The sequence below is a fragment of the Pyrus communis genome, chromosome 16, assembly GCF_041283825.1.
Source record: "Pyrus communis isolate YQ-2024b chromosome 16, ASM4128382v1, whole genome shotgun sequence".
NCBI classification, from domain to species: Eukaryota; Viridiplantae; Streptophyta; class Magnoliopsida; order Rosales; family Rosaceae; genus Pyrus; species Pyrus communis.
In genome coordinates, this window is record NC_142580.1 from 25,080,850 (window position 1) to 25,093,366 (window position 12,517).

Sequence of the window (12,517 nt, forward strand, 5' to 3'; positions counted from 1 at the left end):
GTATCAAAATTAATATAATCTTGTGATTAATATGAATTTTAACCTTCAAATTGACAACCTTAAGAGAGCGTGACTGATATTGGATTGACACACATTTAAGGTGCTTTCTCAGCTGTGCCACATGTCGTAGTATATTTCCAACATTTGGCCCGATGCGACACGCAAACGCTCTCCTTGGCTGACATCTGCTAACGATCCCTACCGCCACAGAATTCATTTCGATCTCCTCTTCAGTTCATCCCAAGAACCAAAGAATTTTCAATACGTTTTTGTTCCCAAAGCCAACGAAGAAACAACAAAAACCAGAGAAAAGAATGACGCAGAGCAAAGTGTTGGTAGGGTTAGGAGGCCAGAAGAAACGAACCATTAAGCGTAATAAGAGGAAGAAAATGATCAACAAAGTGATACACTATCTCACTTCTGACACTTACATGTTTGCGCCTCTAATCTCCCATCCACCTCACTCCTTTGGCTCCCCCATAAAGACACCGACTTCTTCTTCTTCTTCTTCTTGTACTTGAGGTCTATATTTTTCTACTTTTTATTTATTTATTTGTAATTTCTTTTAATGGCGTTTGTAGTGTAGGTAGAGTACTTCTGTTAGTGGGTTTGTGAAGATTTGACTGTATCAGTGGTATTTATGTCCTCATGATTAGAAGCAAGGCAACCCATCGAAGGAAACAGCAAGACGTTGCTCAACAATGTTGGGGACTATCTCAAGTCTGACTCTTACATGTATGCTCCCCTGCTTGCTCCACCACCGCAAACCAGCACTAGTACTACGAGCCCTCCAAAAGATATATTTTTGGTGTCACACTTGCTCCTAACTTTTGTTGGTGCTCTCCCTCTTTCTGGGGGGAACCTTAAGTTTACATGGGTTGTCATAATATTAACTGTGTTAGGCCATATACGTTTAATTGGTTTTGATTACATCAAGGAGTAGTGGAATTTTGAATCACTGAACAATATGTATTATGTCGGCAGAAGTTTTTACTGTTGGACATTTGGACTCTGCTTAGCATGCAAGCAAATTCCATTGATGTAAACGATAATTCTCAGCTGCATACCAATTATAAACTAGCTGTGATCACTTTAGCACTAAAATTCAAAATCTATTACAACATTTAAAGTCAATTAAACAATTGAGCGGGACGGTAGATCTGCAAATTCCTGTCTTATTTGAGTACATGCAATGGCGGTTATAATTGTATAATTTGTGGCGAACCCTTACCGGTGTAGAACAGAGGCCAATAGAAATGTACAAAACGGAAAATACCCCTGCGTAATCTAGTAAGCGATCCTACAATCGAACTTGGTCAAGTCATGAATTGTAATTGATTTGTCTTTCGGAAAATATGAATGGGCATTACATATATGCAATTCGGTGGTTCTTGGAATATGCACATCTATTTGAGATGCAATGTACCTATACAGTTATCAAATTGTGGATGGGTACATCATGTTAATTGATATTGTGAATTAGGATGTGTTTTGGTGAGGTGTTTTCAAGTCCTAGGGAATTGAGGTTAAGTTTGTAACCGACGAAGATTAGAAATGCACCATATGAGCATTACAAAGGGATTTTTAAATCCATAGATGGAATGAATCATTTACAAATCTCTCGTACATGCATGTTTTTGTAATGCTTATATGGTGCATTTCTAATCCCTCATTTCTAACATCTTTTTATCCATCCCTTACTAATTTTTCTTCATCCATTATGTGAGACTTTGATTAACTCGTAAGTGGTAACCTTATAGTACTCATGTTAGTCTCATGATATTAATTCTATCCATTGGATGAGTGGTTGTAGCCATAAGGTTTCATTGTAAAGTTTGGTGACATATCTTACCACCATGTTGTGAATAAAGTGAAAATTAGGACCTATTTGATAACCATTTTTGAAACCTAAAAATAAAGTGAAAACTTGGACCTATTTTATTACCATTTTTGAAACCTAAAAACTTATAACTTGTTTGAAAACTCCTAATTTTTTGAAATTAGTACTTACCAAACAAGTTTTTAGTTTCCAAAAAAAATAAAAACAAAAATGAAATGGTTATAAAACAACTCTTAACCACCAACTAGGCATAGTTTAAACTCCAGTACCCATGGATGGGATCTTGTCACTATTGTATATGTGTGTTTGGGCCCGAAATAATATTGTTGGGCCGAGCATAGGGTTGGGCTCGGCCCAAAGCTATGTCAACTACTATGGGTTGCTTGATAGATTCCGGGCCAGTTAGTAGGGTCGGTCGAGTCTTATCCTAAGAAGGAATATTCCAGATAAACGAAAAGGTCGAGGAAGTCCTGGTGCAACCAGGATTCCCGGTCAGCAAAGAATAAAGCCTCGGAAGAGGGGAAAGTTCAAAGTCCTAATGGGAGTGGGTTTGTTCGAAGTAAAGTTGGAACGGGACAAGGACTCCCAATCCAGATAAAGGTGAGATTCGGTCTCAAGGAACGGGTGCTATTAATACAAGAAATCATGCAACAAAGAAGGACCTTCAATTCAACATATAATTGCCCTGCGTAAAGCCTCTCAAATACCTTGAGATGTTTTCCTTTTCTTTTTCTGCCGACACACCTTCAGTTTGGATAAACAGCACTGTTGCCGCAGAATCAACCGACTGAGAAGCACCTTCAGTTTGGATAAACAGCACTGCGTCGAGCCCGACTGGTTACCTATCTAAGTCTCGGCCGAGGCCGAGAAGGATTTTCAAACCCTTGTTGGTAGAGGTCACCTTACTAGCCCTCTCGGTGTAGTGAGGTGTTACGAATTGCGTTATTCGGCGTACTAGACGCCGAGTGATTTTATGATTGGATACTCACAAGTGAGTTTCAGAGTTCAGCATTTCGACAGCTGAACTACATTCACCATTAAGACATACATCACATTTGAGTACCTGTGTCCATATAGTTTGGTCTCGATTCGACGTGCCTATACTCTTACGAATATAATCATAGTGATCGAATCGAGCTCTGACGATTTATGAACTTCGCAGAATTAGTAGCCTTGTCTTCAGGCTCTAGAACCCAAAGACCGAAAGTGTTCCTTCCTCGGTCGCAGTCGCAAGATAAAGAAGTCAACAACGCGCTGAACGTAACATCAACGAATTTTACTCCTCGGCCGACGAGTTAGCACGCCCCGCATTTAACCGAAGGACGTAGTTAGCTTATTAGTTACTCGGCCTGCGCGCCACGGTCTGTAAATAAGAAAACAATCATGGGAAAGTCAACAGCTGACTTACCAGTGCAAGGCCTTGGGCAGGATTTGCACTCGGCAAAAAATCCGATCATTGTTGCGTCGCCCGAGGCCACAAGCGTGACACGCCGAGAGAATGAAATCTATCTCGGCAGACAACCTCGCAACTCAGAAGACCCTAACCAAACAACAGGCATGTTCGTTGAAGGAATAGTGGAAGATTGCGACGACGATGGTGGGGATGGTTCTGATCCACCAACTAGGTCGTTTCTTCGGAGACGACTCGATGAACAGGATCGACAGGTCGAGCAGTCAATTGGTCAAAAGATGAATGATTTACTAGACGCAATGTGAAGTAACAACGACACACAGACCATGATGCTTGAACTATTGGTTAGTAAAGCCTTTGAAGATGGCCAGGTCGGCCAACCTCGGCAGCTTTCTATGGATGTTCCAGTACAAGTCGAGAAAGGGTCCGCCCGACCGCAACCAATCAACTTAGATAAAAGAGGTGGACCGGGCAATAGATCCGATGGACCAAGCCAGGGAGAAGAAGCCGCTTCCATAAACATGACCGAGGTCCAGAGAATGATTGACTCAGCCCTAAAGAAGGGACCGAAGTTTCCAAAATTCATCCATCCATACCCGGCTTATGTAGAGAGGTTTGAATACCCGCGAGGTTTCAAGATCCCTGATTTAAGTCTTTTCGCCGGAGAATCGTCTTTATCCTCATTAGAACATGTGGCTCGGTTCACGGCGCAGTGTGGAGACATCAATAGTGACTTCTATAAATTACGGCTGTTTAATTTTTCACTGACAAGCTCAGCTTTCGCTTGGTACATTAATCTCCCACTCAACTCTGTACAGAGTTGGGAAGAATCAGTCGAGAAATTCCATGAACAATTCTATCGCCCGGGGATAGAAATGTCCGTATCATCGTTGGCCAGGATGGCTCAAGCGTCCGACGAATCTCCAATGGAATACCTAACAAGGTTTAAGTCGGCCAAGAATTGGTGCCAAGTAATTCTCCCCGAAGTGGAATTCGTCAGGATCGCCCTAAACGGTTTGGACGTGGAAGACAAAAAGAAGTTTCTGGGGGCAAATATTTGAGATATGTACGAACTTGCTCAAGACGTTGAGCAGTATGATTATTTGCTCCGAGAAGAGAAGATGTCAAAGTCACCATCCTGGGGAACGTTGTATAAGAATCCCACAGTTAGATATGCATTGGCCGAAAACGAGGATCCTCAGTATGCTAGTGTGGACGCGGCTGAGATAGTAATAGAATAACCTTATGTCTGCAAGGCGTTAGCTCAAGTTAGTCCCAAAGACACCAAGACCCGTTCGGCCGCCGAGGAAATGAGTAAAACATCGAAAGTATACACTTTCGATATCACCAAGGCCGATGCAATTTTCGATAAATTATTGGTAGCAAAAATCATCAAACTTCGGCCGGGGCACACTATCCCTAAGGCAAATGAATTGAAGGGCAAGATATACTTGCAAGTATCATAATTCTAATAAGCATGCAAACAATAACTGTGTTGTATTCCGAGACACGATTCAAAGTTGGATCGAGAAAGGAAAGTTAAAATTCCCGGAGAAGCAGATGGCGGTCGACGTCAATCCTTTCCCCTCAACAACAATTGGTATGGTGGAGGCTCATCTCCCTAAAAACAAAGGAAAAGGGAAAGCCGAATACGGCCTGGTGCAGCATGTCTGTGATAGGAGCATATTCATGCGACTTAAATGGCTTGTTCTCCTGCATTTACGTTATGTTTCTCTAGTTATTTTAGTCCTTTATGCTTCTTTTGTGTGTTTTCAGGTTCTAAGGGCAAGTTATGCAAAATGATGCCTTTTGGAGCCTTTTGGAGCAAATTAGAGATTGGAATGGATATCATATGCTTGGAGCCAAGAGGATGGACGAAATTAAAGACTTGAAGTAGAAAAGTTAAATCCTAAAAGACCTCATGTTTAAGCATCATTGAAGACTCCTACGCATTTTAGAACACAAAAACAACATTCCTTGCAACCTTAGGACATTGTCGTGTGTTTCCTTGTGTCTCTCTTCCTTGCCATGCAATGAAGGGCTTTGTTCCCTATTTTAAACACTTAAAGCATTCACTTATCATATCATTCACTTATCATATCATTCACTTATTATAAGCATTCACTTATCATATCATTCACTTATCAAACCATTCACTTATCACTTCCATTCACTTATCACTTATCACTTCCATTCACTTATCACTCACCACATATCATTCATTTATCACTTAACATATCATTCATTTATCACTTAATACATCATTCACTTATCACTTATCATACTCATAATCATCTACACATTTCAACCATTTAAACATATGCATTTCAACTCACATGCATCATCATCATGCAACCAACCTTGCCACATGCTTTCCAAGCTTTCCCCCCCTTCATCATTAAGCCACATTCACTCCCATTTCTCTCCCCTTAACAGCCCTAAACCGTGCATAATTAAAGGACACCATTCAAAACACACATGCATCCTGAAATTCTTTGCCGTGCAATCACATGCATTTCCCTTGACATTTTCAGCCATCACACTTCATCATTACACCACCATTCACTCTTTAACCCACACACACTTCACACAAACAACATTCACATGCATTCACATGCATTTCCAACACAAAACACACTCAAAACCGTGGCCACCTTTGCATTTCAGCATTCCCATTTGCATTTTCAGATTTCCAGCTTTCCAACCTAGCCACATTCACATGATTCACCACAAATCATTCACACAACACACCATCACAAATCCCTTTGTGCCGTGTATATAAGTTCCATTTTCTGCACCATTTCTTCTTCTCCATTGCAGCCACTCCAAACATTCCCCACTCCATTCCACATACATCTAAAGCCCTAAACATTTCCTTAGACCTTGTGCTACAACAACGAGGAAGAGAAGAGGACCTAAACGTTCATACAATTCAAGTTTGAGTTGTTGGAATGTTTAGGTGTTTCTTTGATTTCAATGTTTAAATTCAATTCTCTTTGTTTTGTACGTATGAGGAATGGAAGAGAAGAGTGCCTAAACGTTCATACAATTCAAGTTTGAGTTGTTGGAATGTTTAAGTGTTTCTTTGATTTCAAAGTTATGAGGAACTAAACCCCCCTTTAGCTAGGGGGTGATTCGAAACTATGTTTATGTTTGCAATATGAATTGATTAACTTTCGTTGGAATTTCATAAGTTGTGGATTCAATTTGTTTAACCGTTTGATTGATAACTTATTTATGTATGTTTATTGAGAATGCGCGCTTAATTTTCATGCATGAATATGACGCTAGAATATAAGTGAGTTTCACCTAATCGTTATGAACTTATATTCACAAGTAGTGGAGGTTGCTTATAAACAATCGCGTTAAATGAATTCTTGGCACGAGTTTCATGCTCATCATAGTAACGAATGCCTCGTCAACACTTATAGTTTTCATAATGCTTAATGATCTTTGATTGTATCTTTATTGTGCTGTTCACGTAAAGGACTTTTGGAGAATGTTGTGAATTGCGTTGCGCAAACCCATCCAATTCATTAACTTAAGGAAAACTTGACGGTTAATTTAAGCGGACCTAATTAACCCGGGGCGTTGAGTTTCATAATTTATCGAAAGACCAACTGAGAATCAATCTTGTATGCAAGTGTAACATGTGTGGAGAAGAACCCCTTGGCTATTCCATCATCCATATTTTCATCACATTCATATTTACGTTTTGCCTTTAATTACAATTTGTCCATTTAATTTAATCTCGTCCAAACACAATCCCCCCTTTACTTTATTGTTCAATTTAATTAGAAATCAATTTAGTTTGTGTTTTTAAAATATGGTTTAGTGTGGTGTCTTATATTGTGTTTTTACGTTTTTGAGTCAAATCCAAGTGATTTTGTAATCCCTCCTAATCCCCGGCCTAGAACGATCCCTACTTACATACTTACTACAAATGATAAAAAGAGGGTTAATTTGTGTGCGTATAAATGACGCACCAAATTTTGGCGCCGTTGCCGGGGATTAGCAACTTTGCTAATCCCTTGGTTCTTTTCTTTTTTGGTTTAGTTGTTTTCGTTTTAGTTGTTTCTTTTCTTTGTTTGTTGTTACTTTTGATATTTGATTTAGTTCTCTTTCTTTGATTTTAGGTACTAGAGAAGTAAGATATGGATCTTACTTCTCAATTGTTGCCGTATGCCGAAAGGACCACAATGCAGAGTGTCCCTACATTTGGTGCTTCATATAGGCAAGGATTTCAAGCCAATCAATGTCCACAAAGAGATTGGAGGGATCATTCAAACTCTATGTGGTGGGAAGATCAACAAGTTCAACGTGAAGCATATTGGCAACCATATGAGGAGTTCTATTCAAGACCTATGCAGCCACCACAACTTCATATGCAATATGCTCAATTAAATTCAAGTTCGCCAATAGATTATAATCAAATTCTTAATGAATTAAATTCTTTGGCGCAGGGGTCACAAAATCAAGCCAAGGAGGCTCAACAAGAAGCATATTGGCAACCATATGAGGAGTTCAATACAACACCTATGCAGCCACCACAACCTCCCCCACAACAATTCCAATCAAGTTCAAGTATGTCCATGGATAATGATAAAAATTTTCAATTACTAACCTCTTTGACGCAGGACGAACAAAATCAAGACAAGAAGTTGGGTAAATTGGACGAGCAATTTGGGCAGATTATGGAGTTCATGAAACAAATTCAAGAGCAAAGTGAACTCTCCAACTCAACTATTGAAAACTCGAAGGAAGATTTTGAAATCCATAATGCTATCACTTTGGGAAGTGCTATGGAGGTTGGAGCTGACCTAAAAATGTCCAAACATAGCCTAGAAGTGGATGAGGAGCTGCTAATTGAGGAGGAGGAAGAAGACATGCACACGGCAAGGGTAGAACAACCCTTGCCGCAGCCCCCTAAGCCCTCTAAACCACCCACCACAAGTAAGGACGTCCCAATTCCATGTTATTCTGATATTATTCCACCCAATGTCCCTTTTCCTAGCAGGTTTTTGATTCCCAACCAAGAAGAGAGTAAAAAGGACATCGTGGAAGCCTTCCCAGAGGTGCAAAATGCTATTCCAATTCTTGGTGCAACACATCAAGTTTTAGATGGTGTTGAATTCTTCAAAGGACTTTGTACACCAAGAAGAATGATTCAAGAGAAGGTAGTGGCTGGAGAAGATGTAGAAGGCATCAAAGAGGACATATTTGAAACCACAATTCCCAAAGAAGTTGGATTTTATGACACGGGACAAGTCATAACTTTCGAAGGGGTGTTTATTCTGGAGTTCATTTCGGAGCACACAGGTAAGCCGCCTCCCCGAATTTCAATTTTCTTTTATACTAATTTGTTGTTGATGATTCAGGCACCCAATCTTGAATTTAAACTATTACCGAATCATTTCAAGTATCACCGCCCATTCAAAGATAAAGTCCATGCCGATTGATTCAGAATGAAAAAAAAAAAAAAAAAAAAAAAAAAAAAAAAGAATGTAACTTTCACAAAGGTTGTTTGCTTGAAGCCCCACTACGTGGCAACACTCTTGAAGCGGAAGGCATCGGAGCAGAAGACATAGGAGCGGAAGGCATCGGAGCAGAAGACATAGGAGCGGAAGGCATCGGAGTGGGAGGCATCGGAGCTAGAGCATTCCAGGCCTCAATACTTGGCCAAACGCTGGATGACCCAGGAAAAAGGTGCCTCTGGAGATAAGCCGCAAGCCTTTGACGGTCACCTTGAATCCGACCTTCAGATTCTTGCAGCTCATCAAGCTTCCTCTTCATGCCCGACGAATAGTTATTTGCAAGCACATGCAAACTTCTATTCTCGTACTTAAGCTGTTTGATCTCCTGCTTGAGACTTTCCACCTCTGCCATCAATGATTCCACCTGACGGGAGCGGGCCAGCAGGCGTTGGCCCATGTTGGACACAGAGCTCGCACACTGCACACTAAGAGCGAGGGACTCTTGAACGGCCAACTCATCGGACCGTCCTGACAGCAGCCTACTATCTTTTGGAGTCAGGAGGTTCCTAGCTACTATTGTAGCTGTTGTGGCGTCCTGCATCACAGAGTCTTCACCTGAAAGAGGACCGTTAGAAGATAAGAAAGAAGGGCGCCATACGTTACCTTGACGCGGCGCGGCCGTATCACTGCTGAGACTCAATTCTAAGCTAAGGTTCGATGGGTTTGCCATTTTTCAAAAGTGTTCAAAGAGAAGGGGTGGATGGAGTTAAATTTCAAAGGGCCAGAGACGATTTTCAAGACTGGGAGATCTTCAGAGTGTGTATGTTGGCGGTAATCGATAGCTCTATAAAAAGCCAAGGCGACGCGTCCACCGATTCAAAGACCGGATTTTCCGGCGTAAGTTAGGCGACGCTCCCTCGGCTTTTCAGAAAACGCGTTCAACTTTGTCAAAAGATTTCTGACAAAGCTGAAAACACGTGGAGGCCATCATCGCAACTACACATCTTTAGCCGACAAGCGCAAAGTCCGGCGACGCTTTCTCTGCTTTTCAGAAAACGCGTGCATCTTTGTCAAAAGGAGCCGCATCCGCACTACTACGTGTCGTTCAGAAAGCAAAAGGGGCGCCTGCTCAGAAATCGAAGGGGCGTCGTTCAGAAATCGAAGAGGCGCCACTATTTCAAAAAGCCGGATTTGCGGGATCAAACCGTTTGTTGACAAGGGTAAAAGAACAATACCATCACTTGATATTATCTCTATATATGTCGACCTTCGTCTTTTATGGCAAGGCAAACCTGAAGAAAATGCCCAACTCTTCCTCACCTCTGAGGGCGCACTCCCAGCAAAGCCTCTTGAAATACTCAATTTTTTCTCCCCCAAAGATGATACCAGATGCCTGGAGTACAGATGACCCAGGAGGAAACGGCACAACAAATACATGTGCTGATTCATTCACCGCTTCTTCAAAGGCAAAGGTATCTCATATCATCAAGGTCAAAAGCAAAAGTATCTCATATCATGCTCTTTCCCTGTCTTTTTCTTTGTCCTTGTTCTTACTTGCATGGCAAAGTAAAAGAAGCAATCAGCCGGCACTTGGAGTCAGTCTTCCGATCTGGAGCCAACTGCCTGGAATCTATCCCTGATTGCTTACCTGGCGTTGCTCTCGAGTAGTCATCTTCAACGGTTGATACACTTCCAGAGAAGGGACCACTCCTGCAAAGATTGAACAAAGAAACAGATAAAAGGGATAAGCTCAGACTTTCGGGGGAGACCAAAAGAACCATCCTGCTGCCCAGTTCAAAAGTAGCACAAAGGAAAATCAACGATGGGCAGAAACCAGTTCAAGAGTAAGCCTGTGGAATCACAAAGATCAAAGCCTCAATGCAATCACCAAGGAGAAGAGGGAATTTACACTCCATAACCAGATTTGCGTCCCTAAACTCTTCTCTTTGTTAATTACATTCTGCCATGTTTAGTATGTTGAATTGCTTTTTGTGTGTTTACTTATGTTTTGTGTGAATCTATGCTTAAAACATTGAGGACAATGTTTGATTTAAGTGTGGGGGGGGGGGGGTAACTAAGTATATTTATGCAAATTCGTGGGATTTTATCACCCATAACTTCAAATGTTGTTCCTTGCTGTTTTAAGGTGTTTTTAAATTGTTTTAGAGTGTTTTAGTGTGTTTTGTTTTATAACTCCGAAAATCACATAAAAATTTGAAAAAAATGTTTTGAAAAGCCTAAAAAGAGTGTTTTGAGTCGTTTTTGTGTGTTTGTGTCTTAGGGTATCGTCCAACAAAATGAAAAGGATTTGGTTTGTAATTGCATGACTGTTAAAGAGAATTATAAACATGGATGAAAGTTTGATTTACTCTTGGTATATGCTTGGTTATGGTTATAATGTATAACTTCACATGCAATCATAAAAGAAAAATTCGTTTTAGTAACATGCTTGAAGGAAGGAACTCAAACAAACGCTACAACCCTGTGAGACTCGAGCCATTACCTTCTTTGGAGAGTTATAATCTGTGATTTCTTGTTTTCTAAAGTCGTTGCATGATCTCATCATTCCTTGCTTGGTTGCTACTTAGAATGCAATTGTATCATGATAGAACTAAATGCTAGAACTTATATCCGTTTCATTCAAAGCATGACATTGAATTGCATAACATATATCAAGATGAAGTTGTGTAGTTGCCACCATAGCCAAATAGCCTTACTTCCCATATTTCGTATTTGTTGTAAGTTTTAACCCCTTTGAGCCTTTTTAAGCCTATTTTCTTTGTTACCCACATCACCCCTTACCTAGCCTAGTTTAGGACAATCCACACCCTTGTTCTTAAATGATAGTGAGCATGACTTAAATGAATTCCTTTTGAGTTACATTATGAAAGAAAATGAGTGTGGGGGAGAGAATGTTTTGTTCTTAAGTGTTTATGTATGTTTTGAGAGTCAAAAGAAAAGAAAAAAAAATTGTGAAAAACATATGAAAAAGAAAAACAGAAAAGAAAAGAAAGAAAGGAAAAAGAGCTTGTTCCCCCTTGTTCAAAAGTTGAGTTTTCATTCAAAAGTGAATTCTACGTTAATTCAAATGCTTTGCTCGCTATTTCTTTAAGAACCTTTGTTTTCCATATCCCTTCTTTGTTAGCCAAACACCTTTAGCTCCGTTTCAACCCTTATGCTTCTATCTTGAGTGTTATGTGTTTCAATTTGTGGAGTTTGGAATTGATATGAGCTTATGGTGTCACTGGTTCTCGCATCTAAGTAGTAGCATTCCATTCATGAGATCATATCTAAACATGCTTATTAACTCCAGAAATTGCGTTCTTTGTAATACATATATGTGAGTGTTCGTTTTCATGTTTACATCAATCTTCTCACATATGACTAGATTAGGGTGTGTAGTTAGAAAATCTGAGTGAAAATCGAGTGCATATCTTGTAAGGAATTGAGCAAATTCTCTAAGGCATGTTACTACATTCAAAACATGGTTTTAAATGCTTAATTGTGAACTAGTATATGGTGACTATGATTAAGAATGTACTTAAGTGTGAAGATGACTAAAATCTGTGGGAATGATGATTTTTAACGTGTCATGTGCATTGGAAATCCCTAAGACGGTTGTTGGAAGGTTTAGGTTGTGTTTTACTTGTTTTGTTTCGTTTGGTTTTGTTTTGTTTTTCTTTCTGTTTTGCTCGAGGACTAGCAAAAGATAAGTGTGGGGGTATTTGATAGGAGCATATTCATGCGACTTAAATGGCTTGTTCTTGTGCATTTACGTTATGTTTCTCTAGT

At 40.1% G+C, this 12,517-nt stretch overlaps 1 protein-coding gene across 1 annotated transcript; it reads left to right on the forward strand.

Annotated features, from left to right (window-relative positions):
* Positions 1-167: 167 nt before the first annotated feature.
* LOC148690185 (uncharacterized) lies at positions 168-1,087 on the forward strand. Its single transcript, XM_088687208.1, has 2 exons — positions 168-515; positions 653-1,087. Exons 1-2 carry the CDS (start codon positions 315-317, stop codon positions 941-943), a joined length of 492 nt encoding a protein of 163 aa, XP_088543334.1. The 5' UTR covers positions 168-314; the 3' UTR covers positions 944-1,087.
* Positions 1,088-12,517: the final 11,430 nt, after the last annotated feature.